General features: G+C 41.1%; 1 protein-coding gene across 1 annotated transcript in view; it reads right to left on the bottom strand.

Annotated features, from left to right (window-relative positions):
* Positions 1–23444, bottom strand: part of ARHGEF4 (Rho guanine nucleotide exchange factor 4) — a 331988-nt gene that overhangs the window by 60530 nt on the left and 248014 nt on the right. The window contains 1 exon segment of the mRNA XM_073360097.1: positions 12060–12199. Coding sequence (XP_073216198.1) covers positions 12060–12199 — 140 coding nt within the window.

Below are 23444 nucleotides of genomic sequence, written 5' to 3'. Positions count from 1 at the left end.
GGCTGCTGGCCGGGAGCCCATCCCAAAAGGCAGAGCTGCTGCCAGCAGCACGGTAGGGTATTGCCACCCTTGTTTCTGCACTGTTGCCAGCAGAGCTAGCCCCTCAGTCAGCAGCTAATACTTTCTGGTCACCCAGCTCTGAAGGCGGAAATGCAGAAGTAAGGGTGACATGGTATGGTATTGCCACCCTTACTTCTGCACAGCTACTGGTGCCCGGCCAACAGCCACCGCTCTCCGGCCGCTTAGCTCTGAAGGCAGCACAGAAGTAAGAGGGGCAATACCATGACACCCCCTCCCAAAATAACCTTTTAACCCCCCTGCAACTCCCTTTTGGGTCAGCACTCCCAATTTGAGAAACGCTGGTCTTCCTTGTGAAATCTATATTGCATAGGGTAAAAGAACACAAGAGACCAGATTTCACAGGGGCAGACCAGATTTCACAGTCTGTGACGCATTTTTTATGGCCGTGAATTTGGTAGGGCCCTAAATATACAGTAAAGTTTGCGTGGTAACTCTTTTCACCAGCCTCTAATGGAATTTAAAAAAACTGGAAAAAGTCTGAGTTCTCTGGAGTGTTTGAGTGAATAGGATATTTGAAGGCAATAACATAAATGAGTTGTGTTCAAAAAAGAGACTACTAGACTGGATGAAATGTTACAAAGCAAAAAAGCTCGACTCAGAGAAATTTGAGGGAGACAAATGTATTGGTCCAAGTGGCCTATTTTAGTCTAGCAACTATTGATGCCTCTATTCAGGCCAACAAGTTAGGGAAAATGCAGCGAAGTAATGTGCACTGAAGAACAAATAATGACAGGCGGTTCCTGGTAATGTGCCCCATTTGTTTTGCCCAAGAAACACAATAACGAGACACACAACTCTTGATGATTCCCCCATAAACACTCCAGAATGTAACTTTCAAACAGGTCAACAATGCAGACTGGAGACATTGTTGCTTTGTGACTCTACTGATACACAACTCCTCCTCTGACCTACGGTAAATAAATAAGTCATTCTTGTTTGTATTACTAGCAAAATATCCATGAGGGGCTGGGAAATTTGCTGAAGGTATGTCTGCACAGAAAATGCTATAATGGCACAGCTGCACCACTGTAGCATTTCAGGGTAGACACTACCTATGCCGATGGGAGGGGTTCTCCCATCGGCATAGGTAGTCCACCTCCCTGAGATGTGGCAGCTTGGTCAATGGAAGAATTCTTCCATCACCTAGTGCTGTATACTTGGAGACTTAGATCGGTTTAACTATACTGCTCAGGGTGTGGGTTTTTTACACCCCAAGTGACGTACCTGGGTCGATCTAAATGTATAGTGTAGACTAGCCCTGAGACAGCACATTTAGGGGAAGGAGTGAGTTACCTCCCTCCATTTGTTCAGAGAGTCAGACTGACTGGTCCACTTGGTGAGAAGATGGGTTGGCCAGATGCAAGGACTTTGGGAAAGGATAAAATTTGAAATGGGTTGGGGGGGGTTTGAAAACAAAACAGAACTGAACAAAACATTCTACAGGACCACTGTCATCCACCTCAAACATCTAAATCTAAACAAAGAGATTGGGGACTAGATTCTGAACTAGCATAAATCAGTGCAACTTCAATAAAGGCAGTTGAGGCTCGATTTACACCACTCGAGGATCTGGACAATGATTAAATGTCTCCATGAGTCTGCTTCACAGATATGCAACATGTGGAGATTTGCCAATCTATTCCAAGGTTATATACAGGCAGAGACAAAGGAAGCTATTCTCCCCTCAGGGTCACGTATGTATGTGTATGGGTGGGGGAGTAATTGGGTTAATACAAGTAACTTCTATTCATTCTAAAGGGAGTAGCAGACATGAATCACGTGACCAGCAAGAGAATAACAACACTCAGAGCATATGGTCAGGATAATCTAATGGGGCTTGAAACAAAGCCCGCTGAAGGGAATAGAAATCTTTCCATTAACTTCAATGAGAACTGGATCAGCCCTTGAAGAACTGACATTAACACCCTCTCTGATCTGCAGTTCCTACAGTTTGATGCTTTAATCAAAAGAATCAAATATGATAAAGGCACCTTCTAATCCTTTTATTACATTAAAGTGCTCTGGAGCTTTGCTCCTCTGCCCCCAAACTCAGGCCAGTTCTGCTTCCATTGTCCTCAGTCCACACAGCACTGGCCCTTTGTCCCGAAGGTCACCAAAGCCACAAGGGAGGGTCTGCCAGGGGATAAATAATACTCTCTGAAGTTCCAGAAGTCGGGAATGAGTCAAAGACTTTTGTTTCTCTGCCATAGGATTCAAACAGATTCTACAGTGCAAAAAGAAAAATAGCTTCTCAGTCAGAACTGGATGAAAAATAATCTCAGAATTTTTCTGTCACTAAAACCATCCCAAAGGAAGTTTGAGATAGAAAAGTTGGTATGAAAAGCAGTTTGTTCCAGAGAAACTCCCTCCTGCTTCCATGTCAACACTTATGTCTGGAACTGCCTAAATCAACCTTCACCAAGTGCTTTTTCACTCTTTCAAATCACTTCCAAAACCCCATCTCTTCAGAGACCATATGTGCAGAAACATCCAAACCTGTTGTGCTCCTACTAGCCACTACATGCGCTTCTTGAACTAGGAGACCCGTCCTACTCTACTAACTCTACTTAGTAGTGGCATAGTATGGGTGCGGCTGTATCAGTAATAACTTGGAAGCTAGCCTTGCCTGTTGCACATAGTACACTACCCCTGTACTACAAACCTAACTATGGTTATGTTATTTTTTCTGAGGTAAACAGGGCCAAACTCTTTTGCCTTCTTAAGAAGAAATCTTTCCCTTGATGTTAGGTGTAATGTTGGTGACAGAGCAGTGTGGACACATAGTGGCTCCAAACCACAAATTGCTAGCGCACAGCAGGATGGTTCAGGTTGGGTAGCCACTCCACACATGGAGTCTTTGCTACAGAGTACACCTAGGGATTTTCAGCCCAAATCAATATTCCTAGCCAATGTTGGGGAATAAACTAGAGATTTATATGGAGTGTGAAAATGAAGTTTTATAGTGGAAGTTGACTACAGCCTTATCTGTGAAGAAGCTACCATCTCTCCAGAGCACTAGTAATAGTTTTAGAACAATTAACAAACCAGTTTTCTGATTCTGTTATTGTGGCAATGGTTAGATTAAATTTTGGGGGGAGTCCCATATAATTGAGAGATTGGTTTTACAAACCTATAGAAATACTGGATAACGTACAGAGACTGCAAGGTGTTTTGGCACAAAAAGCTTTTGGAATCAAAAATCTGTTTGGATATTTTTCCCCAAAGGGAAGAAGTGCTCATCTGTGATAGGGTGCTCATCTCTTCCCCCAACTCCCCAAACTAGGAATGCATTTAATACTAGCAAAGAACAGAAGTTATTAACAGTATCTCCTAGTACTTGCATTGCCCTTGACAAGCCTAACAAAGCTGCTATAGCCTTCACAATTTAATAGCTCACATGAGATTGGCAAAAACATTTCAAAATACATTGCTCTATCTTGGGTGTCTTGTTTTTATTTGGAAGGAATCTGAGAGAATGAGGATGCTACTGAGGAAAAGCCTGGGGTGAAGCTCGATTCAAAACTGTCTACGTCATTAAAATGAAAACACTGATTGGGTGGAATTAATGTCAATTTGTGCATATTTGTATACAGAAATCTCATATACCTGCATACAAATATGTGTGTATATACATATAGGGCAAGACACATGGTCTTTTGCGTGACTGGAAGGGTGCAAAGAAACCATCAGCCTGCCCTAAAAAGGCTGACAAGGATTTCTCTGCCCTAAAGAGCCTAGGATAATCCTCAACTCACATAAAGCAGGCATAGTCCGCTTTACATCACCAACTCCTCATCTCTTGTTGTAGAGGAGGGGGCAAAACGAGGAGCAGAACTGGGCAGGACCATAGCACACAGTGTTCTGTCTGATCCTCAGCTGGTAGAGAGGTCCCTGTGGGATTCCTCCAGACAGTGTAACTTAGAGCAACCCGGAACCACCTGTGGCTGCGCCAGGATTGAGAGTGCAGAAAGGTGTCTCGACAGCTACCTGGGAAACCTGTTCTACCTCCCTAATCAGGTGCTCTGGACATGTGAGGAGTACAGCTAAGGATCTGGCCCACAGTATATACCATATTCACTATGAAGTATTTGCATATACTGAAACTTTTTAAAATAAAATGCAAAATACCTCTGATGCAATATTAAAAGTTTGCACATTTAAGAATCTCTCTCTTTCTCTCTCTCACACACACACACAAATCTGAAAATGTAGAGTTTTTAGAACATGATGCTGCAAACATGTATGTATGTGCTTAACTTTAAGCATATGAGTAGTCCCAGTGATTTTTATCAGACTGCTCACATGTGTAAAGTTACTTATATGCTCACACCTTTACTGGATCTGGGCATTAGACTACAGGATCCTCAGGGAAGAAACTGTCAATTTCTTGTCCTTTACAGCGTTGAGCACCCTTGGTACCTAATAAATAAATGATTGTTGCTTCCAAACCATAGTTGTCTCTGTTCAAATCTTGGCCACAGTAACATGTGGGATCTGCAAACAGGGACTTGAGCCAGCAGGAGGAGGGAGGGAGGGCATTTGTTATCTGGCTACGTTTGCTTTAGAGTCTGGCTATCAGTTGGGAGAATATACTCACATGAAGACATAAAAGAGGCAATAAATCATCTCTCCTAGACTATATGCATGAATATAGTGTATCACTTCCAAAAGATTGATCTATCTAATTATGTATGTTGTAGCTGGAAGTCTAGTCTGACAATTTCTTTCCCAGGTTATTTTGTATCCTTGAGATTGATTATATCCTTCCGAGGCAAAATGTTACACGGAGAATGGTATGTTTTAAAGACTTATTTTTTTTCATATTGTTCGCTCATGAAGTGTATGACAAATGTATAATAAACAAAATATCTTAATGATTCTAGATGTATTATTCTTAAATGCAATGGACTATACTCTGTACATTAGTTACTGTTTATGCAGTCTTTTATAATATTGAAATTTACCTGAATTATTTGATGGTAACTTAACCTGTTTTAGTAATAGTGTTACAGTGCTGAATCCCATGGAATGACTAAAGATGCAATTTTAAAAACTAAGTTTCAGAATCAAATTACAGCTTCCATTACTGTATTTACTAGGGCTGTTGATTAATCGCAGTTACTTATGCGATTAACTAAAAAAAATTAATTGCGATTAATCGTACTGTTAAACAATAGAATACCAATTCAAATGTATTAATTCTGGATGTTTTTCTACATATTTATATATATTGTATTCTGTGTTGTAACTGAAAATCAAAGTATATCTTATTCTTGATTATAAATATTTACTCTGTGAAAGAAAAACTAAAGAAATAGTATTTTTCAATTCACCTCATAGCAAGTACTGTAGTGCAATCTCTGTCATGAAAGTGCAACTTAAAACTGTAGACTTTTTTTGTTACTCAAAAACAAAACAATGTAAAACTTCAGAGCCTACAACTCCACTCAGTCCTACTTCTTGTTCAGCCAATCACTAAGACAAACAAGTTTTTTTACATTTACAGGAGATAATGCTGCCATCTTCATATTTATAATGTCAACAGAAAGTGAGAACAGGCATTTGCATGGCACTTTTGTAGCTGGCATTGCAAGGTATTTATGTGCCAGATATGCTAAACATTCGTATGCCCCTTCATGCATCCGCCACCATTCCAGAAGACATGCTTCCATGCTGATGCCACTCGTTAAAAGAATAATGCGTTAATTAAATTTGTGACTGAATTTCTTGCAGGAGAATTTTATCCCCTGCTCTGTTTTACCCGCATTCTACCATAAATTTCATGTTACAGCAGTCTTGGGTGATGACCCAGCACATGTTGTTCATTTTAAGGACACTTTCACTGCAGATTTGACAAAACGCAAAGAAGGTACTAATGTGAGATTTTGAAAGATAGCTACAGCATTAAACCCAAGGTTTAAGGATCTGAAGTGCCTTCCAAAACTTGAGAGGGACGAGATATGGAGCATGCTTTCAAAATTCTTAAAGGAGTAACACTCCAATGAGGAAACTACAGAACCTGAACCACCAAAAAGGCAAATCAACCTTCTGCTGGTGGCATCTGATTCAGATAATGAAAATGAACATGTGTCGGTCCGCACTGCTTTGGATTGTTATTGGTCAGATGTATGTGGTTGAAGCATGAGGGGACATATGAATCTTTAGCACATATGGCACGGAAATACCTTGTGATGCTGGCTACAACAGTGCCATGAGAATGCCTGGTCTCATTTTCAGGTGACATTGTAAAGAAGAAGTGGTCAGCATTATTTCCTGCAAATGTAAACAAATTTGTTTGAGTGATTGGCTGAACAAGCAGTAGGACTGAGTGGACTTGCAGGCTCTAAAGTTTTACATTGCTTTATTTTTGAATGCACTTATTTACTGTACATAATTCTACATTTGTAAGTTCAACTTTCATGATAAAGAGATTGCACTACAGTACTTGTATTAGGTGAATTGAAAAATACTATTTCTTTTGTTTTTTTACAGTGCAAATAGTTGTAACCAAAAATAACTATAAAGTGAGCACTGTACATTTTGTATTTTGTGTTGTAATTGAAATCAATATATTTGAAAACGTAGAAAACATCCAAAAATATTTAAATAAATGGTATTCTATTATTGCTTAACAGTACGATTAATTATGTTTAAATCGCACGATTAATTGCGATTCATTTTTTTAATCGCATGACAGCCCTAGTATTTACCTCTTTTATAGAGTGATGCACATAATTCATACCCCATAACATGAAAGAAATCTCTTTTCTGTGCATTAGTTATTTTGTTAACTAGAAGCATTATATATATTTTCTGGATGTACTGATCAATGTGTTTTTCAACTGAAGCCAATGAAACAACAAATAAAATATATTTCAAACTATTGCAAAACTGGTGATTTAAACTAGGAGTTCTTTTGGAAGCCCCTCAACATGCTATAAAAACTCCATGGCCCGGGGGGAGGCCTTTGGGCTTCAGCTGTGAGTGGGGAGGCTTCTGCCCCACAGGACTGGGGTGGTGCTTGGGAGCCCCGTGGGATGGGGGGCTCCAGGCTTCTGCGCTGCAGGGCAGCTTCTGCTCGGCCTCGGGACACCTGGGCTCAGAGCTTCAGCTCTGCAAGGTGCTGGGACTCGGGGCTTCAGCCCCATGGGGCGCCAGGTTCTAGCCGCCTCACAGGGATCACAGGGCTTCCACCCTGCAGGATGCTGGGGCTCGGGACTCCAAGCTTCAGCAGCTGGGTGCCTGGACTTGGGTGTCGAAGTGGCTCTGCTTGGCAGACCCCCTGAAACGGTTTGTGGCCCCACAGTGGGCCATGGACCCCTGGTTGAGAATCACTAATCTAAACTATATGGCATGATCACAGAATCATAGAAATATAGGGCTGGAATGGACCCGGAGAGGTCATCTAGTCCAGCCCCTGGCGCTGAGGCAGGACCAAGAATACCTAGACCATCCCTGATAGGTGTCTGTGTAACCTGTTCTTAAACACCTCCAGTGACTGGGGTTCCACAGGGTCCCATTGGAAGCCTATTCCAAAATTTAACTATGCTTACACTTAAGAAGTTTCTCCTAATATCTAACTTAAATCTGCTTTGCTTCAGATTAAGCTTACTATCCTACCTTCAGTGGACATGCAGAACAGTTGATCACCATCCTCTTTGTAATGGTCCTTAATATATTTGAAGGTCCCTCCTCAGTCTTCTTTCCACAAGACTAAACATGCCCAGTTTTTTTAAACTTTCCTCATAGGTCAGGTTTTCTAAACCTTTTTTTCCCCCTCCATCTTTGTTGCTCTTCTCTGAACTCTTTCCAATTTGTCCACATCTTTCTTAAAGTGTGATGCCCAGAATTGGACACAGTGTTCCAACTGAGACCTCACCAATGCAGAGTAGTGCTGGACAATTACCTTCCATTTCTTAGACATGACACTTCTGTTACTATAAAATAAACTATAACCCCTTTTCAGCAGTACTACTGCCTAGCCAGTTATTCTCCATTTTGTAATTGTGCATTTGATATTTTTCTTCTTAACGGAAGTCTTCTTAACTGAAGCATAGGTCTATATTGAATTAAATCTTGTTGATTTCAGACCAATTCTCCAATTTGTCAAGGTAGTTTTGAATTCTAATGTTGTCCTCCAAAGTGCTAGCAACCCCTCCCAGCTTGGTGTTGTATGCAAATTTTACAAGCATACTCTACTCTATTATCCAAGTCATTAATAAAAATATTGAACAGTACTGGACCTAGGATAGATTCCCTGCAAGACCCCACTAGATACTTCTCCCCAGATTGACTGTAATGTAATACGTATTAGATTTATCATTGACTTTAATGGGGCCAGGTTGTCATAAAAATATATTAAGTCCATTGACAAAACTAAATAGAAAAAAATGACCAGTTTAGTCATTGCTTTCAAAGATCATTTCCAGAGGCTTGATTCCTTCCTCTGTACCCAACCTATCAATGCTGTTGATCTTGGAAAAATCATCTAGTAAACAAAGATATGCTCAGGTACAATAGTGAATTTTCCAATTTATGCAGAAACATGCTCCCCACAGCACAGAGTGGGAATGAGCCCTTTGTCTAAGATCTGATATGTTCTAAATCAGTCATGCCTAAGTCTACTTGCCCAGTTTGATTAATTTTATTTGATGAGCAAATAAAGTATTATTGTTTTCTTCACTATTGTCACCGTCATGGTACGGGTGAGTAAGTAGATTTTGTGCCTAAACCAGTCAAAGTTTTAAATAATTTTACAGTGCTTAAATTAAATACATATGCTTCAATTTCATGTAATTTATAGCTACAAGTGTCCAATTTATTATGTTTCCATATCGGAGGACTGAAAAACTACACAGCATTAGTAATACAGCTTCCCCTTACCATATTTTTCAGCTGATCATACTTTGGATCTGTGTGGATCTGTTGCCTGGAACTACCCCAAACAAAAATGTAATCTCAACCAAAAATCTCTTTTAAGTACATTCTCTCTGCTCATGAAAAAGCTTTGACAGGGCCTCCAAGAAAATATTTTTCCCCTTTTCTTTTCTTAGGAATTGGTTCATATAATTCAAACCCATCCTCTATTATTACTTTTTGATTGGTTTCTTTCTTGGCTCCTACACATCCTCGACCAGTTCTTCCTAGGTGGGCTCTGTAAGCCTTCCCCCTTTTCTTCTATCCCGCAAGCCCCTTTGTCAATAAGTCATTCTACTTCCATGAAAGGCTTCATTGTCATTTCACAACCATTGTCTACTGATCCCAAACTGAAAAAAACTGAAGTTAAAAATAAGGAACATTTGGTCTGCCAAACGTTTAAAAATACATTTCAATCTTTCTCTGTTTATTTAAAGATGGCTAAGAATGAGGATATCTGCAAGGAAATTGGTATGGTTTCCTTCCCCTAGACCAATGAAATACCAGTGGAGATGCAATAAAGCAGGGAAAACACAGCTTGGAAAAGTTTATTAAATGATTATATTTTAGCTTCTTCACTTGTAATTCCCCCAAGGCTATTACTGAAAACCTTCAAGAAGATCCTGCCTAGAAATATTTTTATTTTATAGAGGCTATGGGCTTTGATGCACCACTGAAGTTCATCAAGATGGCTGGGAACTGGGAAGGTTTATGTTAGAAATGTCCATTCTAAATTTTCAGGTATTTGTTCATTTAAAATTCCTGCATTAGAAATTAGTATTCCATCATAGTGTGCCATTCCAGAAGTCCATCATGCAGAAAGGCACTTTGCTAATGCTAATTGATGCTAAATGATGGAATCATTATCCATCAGAACCAGTGGACAAGGTAAATAATGTGCTACCTGTTATTGGGCCAACAAAACAAGTTGCAATACACAAGCTTACAGGGCACAGGTCAATAAACAAATAATCAGTGTTGACTGGTTGACCTGATAAGTCTATGGATCTGAAATGCCAACAGATCCAGAAATGCTTCAAGACCTTCACAAGTTACAACTGCTCTGGACAAATCAATATCCTTTACTCATCCAAAGTTACATAAGCAGTTAACAAAGACAATGAACTCTAAAGAAAAAAAAATCTCTTGTCCTCAGTAATAAAGAATGAAGAAAATGAAATACAGAGAATATCTGATATGGAAACAGAACCATTTCCAAGTGAAACAAAATATTTTTCAGAATTTATCACAAGGTATAAAGACTTCTTTAAGGATATCTGTAATCCCTACAATATTATATTTTATCCTTTTCCTTTAACCTCCCTCCCATCACAAGAACTAGGAAGTTACCTACAAAAACTATGTTAAAAGAATGTTATTTAGGTTGCATACTCAAGCACTTGAAAAATCAGAAAATGCAGTAAACACCTTATATAGTTCGAAATGTATCCAATATATGTTGTGGAATACATTTCCTGTGCTGCTAAACATATCAGAGGCTACTGGCCAAATACACCTCAAGTACCAGCTAAATGTGGGTGAATGCATTCTTAGTGCTGTCATATGTATCATGTCACTTCCAATTCCCTTTCATTACAAAGTGAAGTGGATGTAACAGCACAGGAAACTGAGCAAGAGAGTAGTTTTGTGGCAAATCTTGTTTTATCCTACCAGTTTTCCCATCTGTATCACAGCAGTAGATGCCTTGGTGTTCTTCTAGATTCTTTATGATTACTTGCCGATAATAAGGGGAAAACCAGTAATGGGATGAATTCTTAGTTCTATGCTGCTGTGGTGACATGAAGAGGCTGTAAAGTGGGTGGAAACAGTGCTGGTAAGCCGCTTTCATTAGAAGCCTCCTCACCGGTATAGAGCTACCACAGAGACCCCGTGATGGGCCTGCTCCTACCCCCATTGTAGCAGTGTAGCTGGAGCATGCTGTATTCCAATTATTCTCTGCTCCCTATGATGCACAGGGGGGTGTGGGAAACAGAGTGGAAGTTAGAGCAGCTCTAAGGCTTCCACTTTCCCAATAGTACAGGGAGACTGGTACTGGAAGGAGTATATGCTGTACTGTTTTAAAAGGGTGTTGTACCTGTTGTTTCTAAGTATGTACCTCATACAGCTCCTAGAAGCTTTATGGCTGCCTCTGACACAGGCATAAGGTGGAGCCACCACCATTCCAGCCATAGCTGACCCCTGAGAAAGTATAATACATCTTTTATCGGTGGCCCTCCACCTTGTGCAGGTCACAAAAAGGTAGCAGAGCATATAGCACACTCAGTACAGCAGTCTGTGTTATAGTTCATAGGGAGCATGTCCTCAGCTCCTCCAATGAAATGTTTATTAATTCGCCCAAAGGAAAGAGCATTCTATATATTGTGTAATACTGCAAAGCACGACACCTATTTTAATGCACTAGACAAGGGCATTGTACTTTTGCAGCCAGACAGATCCTGTGTGTTGACTAATACTCATCACCCCAGTTAGACTATGGAACACGTTCTAATTTGAGACAAGCAATTAAATTGATGTCAGCATTATAAGAACCCTTTGCTAAAAGCATCCCCTTCACTAATGTGCTACTTGTTTGGACATACGCTTGCATTCAAGGTGAAAGGTTTGAACATGTGTTCAGAACAATCCTTTCAAGGACTTCAAAATCATCACTCTAGCCCCACTAAGTAAAAATGCTTACCACACTTCAGATCACACCACCCCGGAAAGTATTCCAGCTGTGCTGCTCACTCATGTCTGTATGTTCCCTTTCTGCCTAAAAACACACGAGAAGAGAGGAACTCCTAACTGAAGTTACCTGCAGTTTAGGGAGCTGCAGTTCCATTTTATATCACATCAGCATTCCTTCGATGCTGGAGGCAGCAGCTATATGGAAAACCCAAATGTGAGTTTGGGATGATAATGGAATTAAAATGGTGACCGCAGAAAGTGAATACTGAAGCTGTACCCATTTAACCAGGACCCTATTGCAACGGTGATGCCTCACTACCAAAAACCAAAAGCAGCCTCCTTTCTGCTTCTTCACAGACCTACAGTTGCAATACCTCATTGATGGCAAGTTGTTCTCCTCCTCCTCCAGGATGGCCGTAGCGGTGACTGGAACTCCGAAAGTCCTCATACAGATCCTCCTCACTTCCCACATCGTCTGTAAGAGCTGTCTTATCCAGAGCCCCATCAGTGATCACTGCAACAACAAGAAATGAACTGCTTAACAACACTGCTGAGCAGAGACATGAATGACAGCAAATGGAAAAGATCATTAATCTTGGATTTTAAAGTAAATTATTTTAAAATTGTTCTGCTAGCATGACTGAGAGGTGCTGATTGATGTCACTAGAAATCAAAGTTGTCGGTTTATACAGAGACCATGAACAGCAAAGGCACTAATAATGCAAACTGTCACAAGCAGCCGCACAAAAATGGCTAAAACACAATGTAAAGGAACTACCAGTGCTGCAAGAGGACAGTTCACTACTCATGCCCATTTCAAGTTCTATCTCACTATGGCCCTGATCCTGCAAACCATTATGAACATGCGTGAATACGCCCACTGAGATCTGTAGGACTACTCACATGCCCATTAAGTTGAGCACATGCACCAGCGTTTGCAGGATTGGAGCCTAAGTGAAGAGCAAAACAAAAGCTATTTTCACACAAAATCTCAACCTCTGTGCAGGTGAGTGAAGAACTCAACCATCATCCTCTTCCTATTTTGGCAAACAATGCATAGAGTTAGTCAGAAAAAAAATAGGAAAGTCAAGGGAACGTAAACTTAAGTTTGGATTCAGGTAGAAATCCTGGGTGGTCAGAGCTGTTTCACCTTTGCTAAAGCTTGACTGATACCAGCTTATACGCATCTGAATTTATTACCATCTTTGCTCTTTCATTTTGATAAATGGAGGTTACTTACGTGTAATTGGAAGTTCTTTGAAATGCACAATCCCTATCTGTATTCCACACATGGGATACGCATGCCCACTATGCACCTGAGTCTGGAATATTTTATAGACAGTGTCCATTGGCCCACAAATGCACCATAGCTCTCCTCATTATCTGAAGCAAGGGCACAAAAGGTGGTGTGCGCCAACACCTCTCCAGTTCCCATTCTTATTGCAGTTCAAATAATCTGCAGCAGCGGGGACAGAAGGTGGTGTGACAAAGCTCTGTCCTTGCCTCTGTGGGTCCCATGTTTCCTGGTGGATTTTGCTAGCCTCAGAGGCTCACTGTGACCCCCCCCCATAACCCTTCTTTCTCTCGAGACAAGGGTCACAGTCTACTGAGCCATTTTCATCATAGGCCAGTGAGGGAGGTGAGGAGAAGTTATCCTTCCTTGCACAGTCTCTGTTGTCTCCCAGTCTCAGTGATTAATCAGGGGGCAAAGGTGGTGGGGGGAGCCCGGGCCCACCCTCTACTCCGGGCTCCAGCCCAGGAACCCTAATAGTATCAGCTATAGTAGCTGACCTTCTAGAAACATGACATGTACAATTCCCTGGGCTACTTCCTCCCACCCAGCAGCCCTCACTTCCTCAAGCTCCACTTCACCCTTACCTCAGGGCCTCCTTCCTTGTGCCTGATATGGTGTGTACTACTCAGCCTCTCCAACAGCACAACTTCCTCCCACAGCTCCTGACATGCACACCCACCTAACTGGGAGGCTTTTAACTAGTTTCAGCCAGCCCCTGATTGGCTTCAGGTGTCCCAATCAACCTAGCCTTCTCCCTGCCTTCTGGAAAGTTCTTAATTGGCCCCAGGTGTCTTAATTGACCTGGAGCAGCTTCCATTTCACTTAACCTGGTACCAGGGATTTGTTTAGCCTGGAGCTAATATATCTATCTCCCACTACTTTTCTATAGCCATCTGGCCTTGCCCCGTCACAGTGGGTAGTAGAATAGAGATAGGGACCATACATCTGAAAGAATTTCCAGTTACAGATAAGAAACCTCCATTTCTTCTTTGAGTGTTGATGCCTATGTGTATGCCACTTGTGGGAGATTAACAAGCAGTAGTCAAATGGGGGGTGGGTGTGAGGACGCAGAAGTGATAGCTGATTGTAGTACTGCTGTCCCCACTGCTGTATCTGCAGCTGACGACTGGACCAGAGCATAATGTCTCACGAAGGTATTCACAGAACTCCAAGTAACTGCCCTACATATCTCTAGAAGGGGAACATCTCTCAGAGATGCAGCCGAAGTAGCTTGCCCTCTAGTGGAATGAGCTCTCACCCCCCCTTCTGAGGGGGAATATGAGCTAGAAAATACAACCCAAAATCCATTTTGAAACTGTCTGCATTAATATAACTTGACCGCTTCATCACTTTGCTAGGGAAACAAATAGTTTATGTTTTTCTAACAGACTTTGTTCTTTGCAGACATACAGCAAAGCCCTTTGGATGTTCAGAGAATGGAGTCATCTCTCTTCATTTGAGGCATGGGGTTTTGGAAAACATACTGGTAAGTGAATTAACTGACTCTTGGAAACTACTTTAGGAACGAAGCTAGGGTGGGGTCATAACAAGACCTTTTCTTTATAGAATGCAATATATGATGGGTCCATCATGAGCACTCCCAGCTTGTTGATTCTTCTGGGCTGACGTTATGGGTACTAGAAAAGCCACCCTCATGGACAGATGCGCCATAGAGTATGTAGCTAGAGGTTCCAAGGTGGGGTGGGGTGTGAGAGATGATAAAACAAAATTAAGGTTACACTAAGGCATGAACTTCACCAATGGTGGAAAGGATCTGAGAATCCCATTCAGAAATCTCGTTGTGACAGGATGAGTGAATACAGTACGGTTATCCATCGGAGGATGGAAAGCACTGATCACTGCTAGATGCACTCACAGAGAACTGAGTGCAAGACCTGAAGACTTAAGGGTAAGTAAAGATTCTAAGATAGTAGGGATCCCAGCTGATTCTGGAACTGAGTTTCATTGGTGTGTCCAAGAGGAGAAACACTTCCATTTTGCTGAGTAACAGCTTCTTGTAGAAGCTTTTCTGCTTTGGTTAAGGATGGATTGCACCCTTTTAGAACATGAGTGCTCTATTTCTGATGTCCATCCAAATACCAAGCCCTGAGTTGCAGACTGAGGTGCTTGAATCTGCCCTGTGCTGTGTTAGAAGGTCTGGTAATGTGGGGATGTTCTTGGGAGGGTGAACTGAGAGCTTCAGCAGATCCATAAACCAGAACTATCTTGGCCAGATGGGCACAATCAGTATGTCTCAAGCTCTGTCTTGGTGGATCTTCTATAGAACTTGTAAAACATCTAATAGCACTTTTCATTGCCTAAATAAGCACTTGCCACTGAAGGAGTATCTATTACCACCATAGGCATGTAATTCTACTCTTGCAACTTTACGTAAATGAGGGCACATCTTCTGAAAGGCTGTCTCCTTCTATTGGATAAAACAAGTGCTAAAGTCCTGAGCATGAGTCTGAAGCCAGTGGAAATACAGACTAGATATCAGAAGAGAATAAATGTCATTTATGCTACTTTTACACAAGGAAAAACTGGTCATCTTCTTTAAAGAATAGAACCCTTTTGTATGGTTTTCTCAAGGTTAGTTGCAATTTTCTGAAACTCTCTTTTTACCAAGTACATTCTGAGACGCATGTCCTGGGTGTTGACCAATAATCACTCACTTATTCTATGCTTTTATAAGATATTGTGTATATGTTTTCTGATTTGTAAACTCAGAGGATATCATCTTCCTGCTTTTCTGAGACAATGGTAATAACTGAATGCTGACTGGCATTTGTATTGTGATTAGCAACTGGTGTTCGAATAAAGCATATGCCGTTTACATGACAAAGAGGTATACTCCAAGGAGTCTTTCTACAAAGGCAATAACATGATGCCTACAAACATAATGCAGATAAAATACACCTGATGGAAGATGTCAGTTCAATGGATTCACTAGTATTGTAGTACTAAAGCTAAATGAAATTAAGATCTCAAGAGATAACACCATCTGAACTCTTGGTGATCTCACTGACCAAGTTACAAAAGATGTAATGCTCAAAATCCTTGCAGTAGGGGAAGGGCAAGCGGGGTATGACTCCTGGGCTCAGAACCCTAATCTAGTCCATCTTCCAAGAACTAGTCCAGAATCATTCCCTACAGGGTATTTTCTTGTAGTTTATTTGCTTTCCAAGGAAAACCACCATCCAGAAGTGACACTCTAGTATCATCAGGAAATATGTAGGAAGCCTTCAGCCTGACCAAAAGAAGTCAATAATATCCAAAGCACAAGCTGCAATGATAGGTGGTCCAGAAGCAGGTCCAAAGATGTAATCTGATATATCACTGTGAACAACCTCTAATTCAAATCAAAGTAACAGATGCCATGCGGTACATTTTGAAAGGCCCCCAAACATGGGAATTTAGCCATATGACTAAGAGCCCAAAGGAGCTGAGCTTGTGGTCTTTGAAGCCAATGGCAAAGCACGCACTGAATTCAGTGGTGCAATATTAGGTCCTTAATAGCTCTATGGGCTAGACCCTCAACTGATGTGTACCAGTGTAACTCCACTGAAGTCAACTGCACCAGCTTAGGATCTGTCCCTGTAATTCCAAGGCAGTGCTTTGGAAATATAGTTGTAAATTTCCTGCACAGCAGAGATTACACCAACAACTGCAATGACAGTTCCGTCAGTGCTTCCATTGTATACCACATTTTGTCAGGGTTTCACAATGCAATCATTTCCAATCACATTGTGTTGAAACTCACATGTTAGTAGTCAGCGAAATGCATTTATTTTACATCATAATGACTGAAGTATACATCAGATCTGAATGAAACATTTGAAAAGTTTACCCTTTGAATGACAATTTACTAAATTCAACAGAAATTTGCAAGGTGACAAAGATCTATTGATTCTCACTTTCATTTGCACACAAAGCTTCAATTAATTTTAGTGGAAACTATGTGCCTGTGGACAATATGCCCTTACAATTAAAGTAGAGTTTGCTGTGGAATGGTTTAACTGCCCAAGAAATAAAATTTATCTGTGTTAATAAAAAACCCGTGGACGTTGCAAAAAAAAAAAATCAGTGTTTTAAGGGATGCTTGACAAAAGCCTGAGTATACATCAAACATATTTCAAATATAAGCTACCAGCACCCTACTGAATGTATGTTAAAAATATATGTTTCACAGAAAGCCATTCTCACATCTAGAATACTACATATAAAACTCAAAAGTACTGAAACTGCCACCTTCATAATTGTAATCAGTGCAGTTATAAAGGATTCTATTCTGATATTATTTAAATCAACTAATCTACCACAACTGATACATCTACCATAGTTTGAGAACCGCTAAAAGATAGTGTGTGCTACACGCTGTACTGTTAATGAACTATTTTGGGGGAATTTGTGTAATGACGGAAACAAAAGGTACACTTTCAAGAACATAATGGATTGCTTTGTACAGGAGTGCATCACTGTTTAGCCCATCAAAGCTCCTCTTCCTTTGTGTTCTGTCTCCCTTAGCATGGTACCTTATTGATTCCTGCAAGCTTTCATTGCTTTTGCTTTATACCCCCTCTCTGCTGGTTGCATTACATAGAGTATAATTTTCAGCCTGAAAAATGTTTCCTGACATCTTTAAAGCTTTCTGATTTTGTCATGTTTTCCCAGTTGTACTATGATCCGTTTTATATGGGGGGAAAAAAGCTTCATGGAGAATAGCTCTATTACTTAAAATATTCTATACCTCAGGTAAATCTCTGGCCAACTTTATTTATTTTTCTTATATAGATTTGTTTTTCTTACCATGTCTTGCTTAACTTTGACTCAGGGGTCAGCCTCATTAGCCTTGAAAGCTGTTACTACATCTTGTATTGGTTGTCCAAACTTAACTAAACAAACAAAAAGCCATAGGCAAGTTTCACCAGAGAACTCTATTGCTTGTGACAGGTTTCAGAGTGGTAGCCATGTTAGTCTGTATCAGCAAGAACAACGAGGAGTCCTTGTGGCACCTTAGAGACTAAAAAATGTATTTGGTCCCAAATAAATTTGTTATTCTCTAAGGTGTCACAAGGACTCCTCGTTGTTTCAATTGCTTGTAATAATGCAAAAGGTTTTTGGTTCTTAATCTGTGATGGAAATTTGTCCAGGAAAGAATTTTTTCATGATATTTTGTCAAAACTGCTCATGGTTCAGAAGGCAGGAAGAAAGCGTTAAGAAAAATGGTGACGAATGAGACTTTGTTCTGAAGCAGCTTATTCAAGAGGGAAAAAAGAATCCTGAGAGTTGATTATAAAAAAATAAAAAAACAAAAACACCCTCTGAAACAGTGACCCAATACACTAGAAATCAGTCAAGGAAGTAGGGCAAGTGAAGGCTCTTAATATAGGTAATGATTCAACATGCACAGTCATAATTAGGTCAAGCAGGAAAGAAGTAAGCTTGAGTCTAAAAATCTTTTAAGTGGACCTGATAAAAATTGTTAAAACAGTAATTTGGTTTCTTCATTAGTCTCATCAAGTGCACAGTACTAGTTGGACAGGCACCCATTATGCTTCACAGGAAGCAGAGGCAGCCTTGCTGCGCCCTTCTCCCCAGTCACAACAAATGCTTGTTTTCATCCGTACTTGAATGCACTGATGTGGTCACAGCTGGCTGTCTCCTTTTCTCACTGAGCCCAATAATCTAATCTGTCACGGGAAAACACAGAACAGTAAAGAACAACTTTCACCCCAAAACAAGACTCTGAACTACGTCCAATTAATTTTAAACCAATTTCCCCAGAATTTAGATGGCTGTACAGATAAATTCTACTAACTATGACAACAGATTCTACTCTGCAGAACATGGGGAGGGAAGGAGGCCATGATTTACCACTACGGCTGCCTGCCAGAGTATCAAAATCCTGCTTTGTATTGCTGCAAGTCTGAACCTGAGCTCAGGATTTATGTCACAAAAATACTACAGCAAATAGAAAACTTTGTCATGCTAGCTCATAAGTTATTCTTCTTAGTCCTGAAGCAGACATTCTCTGGAGAGAGGAGAACAAAACCATATAAACCCTTCTGTGTGCTGCCGAAACCAGAAGCAGCAGCATTGGGAGGAGGGTTCAGGGATCTGAGCCCCATCATCACACGTGAGCAACAGCGGGGGGTTACAATAAACGTCATAAACTCAGAACACTGATCAGTGTTGATAGCACTAATTACATTGGCTGCCACCGGTTACACTCACCGTTACCTTGAAGACGGTTAGAGTCGAGAACACATTTGAGTAAATACGAATGTGGCTTGATAAAAATTAAGCTTAATTAAATATGTTAGAAACAGAAAAGTGGAATAAAGAAAAATGGTTCACCTTTCTTCCGGCTGCTTGGGTAAAAGTGATTTATTTTTCTCTGCAGTGTGAAGAAATGGAGGGGTTGGGGGAGATGGCGGAGGGGAAGGAGCATGCTGTGCTCTTTAAACGGGCTGTAGCAGATTATTTCCCACACACAGCACTATAGAGGAGCAAATGGAGGAATTATGCCTCAGAGGAACACCTCCCAGGGCACTGCAGTGGGTGAGAGGTCAGTCTAGCCTAAAATGATGATGATGAGACTTATAATTACATAATTATTCCCAACTCCAATAGCAGCTCACTTCATGACTTCAAGCTACTCTCTCTGCCTACAGCCTTGTCTATGCTGGCAGCAGAGTGTAGAATACATGTAGCTACAGGCTGCAGCGTAAACCGGCTGCGTCCACACTGGCGTGTAGCTACACATGGAAGTGAAAGTCTCTGGCAGGGGGAGGCAGTGGGGAAAGTCTGTGGCAGCGGGGAGCTGCCGGTGCTTTTCTCCACTGCCTTCCCCGCCAGAGATTTTTCCCACAGCTGAAGTCTTTCACCGAGGTGGAAAAAGCAATGGGACACTACACTGCTAAAAATAGCAGTGTAGACATGGGATGCACTGGTTGGTCATGTCCAGAGCTGCGTAGGGCACACAGCCACAGGGTACAGGTGTGTCTTTAGTCGCCTAACCAATGCCTCACTGTCTACACTGTTATTTATACCCGTGCTAGGCGGCATATGTACTCTACATGCCACCATAAGTGTAGACACAGCCTATGTGCATCTGTCTATATAATGGATATATAGTTATCCATCTCACAAGAGTGTTATTTGTTTGTTTTATAGCCGTGCTGAGGTTTCATCTGAGATGGGGCTAGGGCACTAGGCACTGTGCATGCACCTAGTGAGAGAGAGCAAGCCCCCGCCCTGGAAAGCTCATAATCCAATACAGACAAGACAGCCAAAGGGTGGGAGAAAAAGCATCCTCATCTCCATTTAGATGGGAAACAAAGGCACAGCAAGTTTAAGTGATTTGCCTAAGGTCACAGAGGGAAGCTGTGGCAGAGACCTCCTGAGCCCCAGTCCAGTCTCATAGTCACAAGGCAATGTTTATAGAATGTACAATGCAAGGGCCAAACATTCCTGGGCAGTCATCTTTTTTTTAAATTTTGCAGCTACTCAGCAGGTATTTTAAACCACATTTTACAAGTGCAAATAAAACAGAGTAAACCATTTAATTATTCAAATGCATTGGTTTGGTCCCCCTTTCCCCAGAGAACATGCAGGGTTATTTTCTAAAGGGGAGTTTCCTTGTTAGGGCAGGGGAAGGGGTACTCTAAAATCTGGAATTTCATCATAATTGACTCTCTGAGTCAGATGGGCCTGATGCTTAGCTGGTGTACATAGATGTGGCTTCATTGTCTTCAGTGGAACTATGCTGATACATTCCAGTTGAGAATAAGGGCCAGGGATGTGGGGAGTGATCCAGCATTGATGGTGAGTGAGTTAAAAGAAGCCGTATTGATAACCATCAGATTCATTTTCACAGGGCGTTTTATAGGAATGCAAGGGAAATAATCCACAACAGTTATGGGTTGCTTTCAAGGCTGATAATTATCCAAGAGCATCTATATTTAACTAGAAACAAATGAATGAAAAATAACCTCCAAGGGGATTTGATTTTTTGCTCATTGGAAGGCTGTCTGATAGAAGCTGTTTTCTGGGTGCCATAGCCACCTGCTTAATTTATCTCTGTGCAGCATTAAATCTAAAATAATGCACAGAAATAACATTAGGAGTCCAATTTACACTCACAGAGCAAATGAATTCAGAGCCAAGGACGTCACTCTCTCTCTTCCCCCCTCCCCACCCCCCATGCCTCACGCCCCCAGACTGCTGATGATTCTTGATTTTGGAGCTGCCAGGGTGAAACAGTTTACAGTTAGAGTTCACATGGCCCAGGAGGCTAAAAAAAATGTATGCAAAAGAAAGGCCAAACTGAGAATTAGTTGCTCAGCTGAGCTGAGCTAAAGGCCTCTATTCTCTGCAATCTAGACTGCTAAATTCTGGTCTCCTTTAGAAATAGTGTATAACAGCATTCAGCAATACTGCTTTGACTTATGTGCTTCATTTATCATCTGCTTGATATATTGTGATCCCTATGCAGCTCCCACAGTAAAATCCATCAGACAGTGATGTCATCCCATTTCTGTTCCATCAGTACAATTCCTCTGGCTCTTTATTGTTCCAATGGACCCTCTTCCATTACTGTCCTCCTGGTTGTGGGCTGGTGGAACAGGAAGAGGGTAGTCTGATGGGAAATGGATGACAAGGGCAGAGGAACCAATAATGTTGCTTTGTGAGAAAAATGAAAGCGTGGTCCTGCAAAATAAAGCCTTGTGGAGTTAATCCATTCCATGTGCAATTACATGCTGGTCATGAAACAAGATTTTAGGAATCTTTGGAGAGAAAATTATGTATGAGAGAGACATACACACAAAATACGCAGAGAAAGCAAATGATGAATAGAACCCCTCATATTAAAACACAAATTAAGAGTAGAAAAAAAAAACCATCAAAATGAAATCAGCCTTTCAGTAAAACTGCCATTACCCAGCACTGTTGTGCATGAGCTAGTTGCTAATTAGCTGAAGCAGGGTGCAAATCCACTTTTTGGAACAAAAAAATGGTGCAGCTCTTTAATAAAAACATAGTGGGGTCTGGTATTGGTCTGCAGGGTTGGTAGCTCAGGGTAACATCCATCAACTGTAATGCACTGAGCCACCCACTCAGATTTCAAGAGTTTTTTAATCCCAATTAGAATTCTAAATGACTCACAATGAGGCTTGAGGGAGCTTTTGGCTCTCATGTGTAGTGTAGATAAGTATGGGCAATAGAGAAACACAGGTTAAGAATGGCTCTGCAATTTTGGTCTCTAGGGTTGTTGCTTGCAATCTGCTTCCAGCTCATATGCTTCTGCTCCTGCACACATCAAAGATGACAAGGAAGAGAAGAGGTCTGGGGTGCTTGCATTTGATTGGGAACACTGGGTTTAGCTGCTTTTCAGCTGGTGATTGACAGAGCAGAAGCTTGAGACAGAATGGAAATATTAGATAAACTGAAAAGCAGAACAAACATTTACATCAAAACAATTGTATCTCTATTTGATCCACAGCCCAGTCCCTCCTGAAAACTCACCTTTGCCATAATGCAATGGCCAGGCTATTAATCCTATTGGCTGCTGAAGCATAGGGTGACCAGATGTCCTGATTTTATAGGGACAGTCCCGATTTTTGGGTCTTTTTCTTATATAGGCTCCTATTACCCCTCACCCCCTGTCCAGATATTTTACATTGTCTGGTCATCCTGCTGAAGCATTACACACATCCTGTTCTCTTTATTTGTTACCATGTCTCTCCTTGCCCACCCATGCCTATTTGTTCCCATCCATGTGTTATATCTCAACTTTCAACTGTAGGGTCTTTGGGGAAGGGCCTATCATTTACGATATGTCTGCACAGTGCCTAGAACAGTGGGGCCCATGTGGTTGAGGCCTTTAGGTACTATCACAGTGTGAATGTTAAATAGTAATATGCAGTACAAGCAATCCCTTTCCTCCTGTGTTCTGGCATTGTTCTTTGCTGTGTCATAGGTGAGACATACTCACTAGGATATAAGCCACATTGTTTAGTCTCCCATTAAGGGGACTACTGTGAAGTAAATTATTATTTAGTGTAAGTAAAGGGTGGAAAAATCTAGCTCCATGATTTTGCTGAGCCTTAAATAAAATAAAAAAAAAAAATCCAACTCCCAACCCGCCAAAAAAAAAACCAAAACAAAAAAACCCCACAACAACCTAGCAACTAACCAGCCCCCATAAACCTCCACAACTTGCTGGTTTGGTTATTGTGGGTTATACGTAAATTTGATATTGTCCAGTAGAAAATAAACTTGGCCAACTCATCTCAGCTAGAGCCCCAGATGAGTTTTCAATGCATCTGCATAGATGAAAATGCCACTTGCGTCTCTAACCATCCATTTCTACCAAAATCAGTACAAACGATCAAGGAAATTAAAGCAAATGAGCTGGGAAACTAGAACAACAGCTATTTACATTAGGCAAACATAGGAG

Source organism: Lepidochelys kempii, chromosome 9 (assembly GCF_965140265.1).
Source record: "Lepidochelys kempii isolate rLepKem1 chromosome 9, rLepKem1.hap2, whole genome shotgun sequence".
Taxonomy (NCBI): Eukaryota; Metazoa; Chordata; order Testudines; family Cheloniidae; genus Lepidochelys; species Lepidochelys kempii.
Note: the sequence above shows the minus strand (reverse complement) of the source record. Positions and strands in the feature narration are given on the sequence as shown.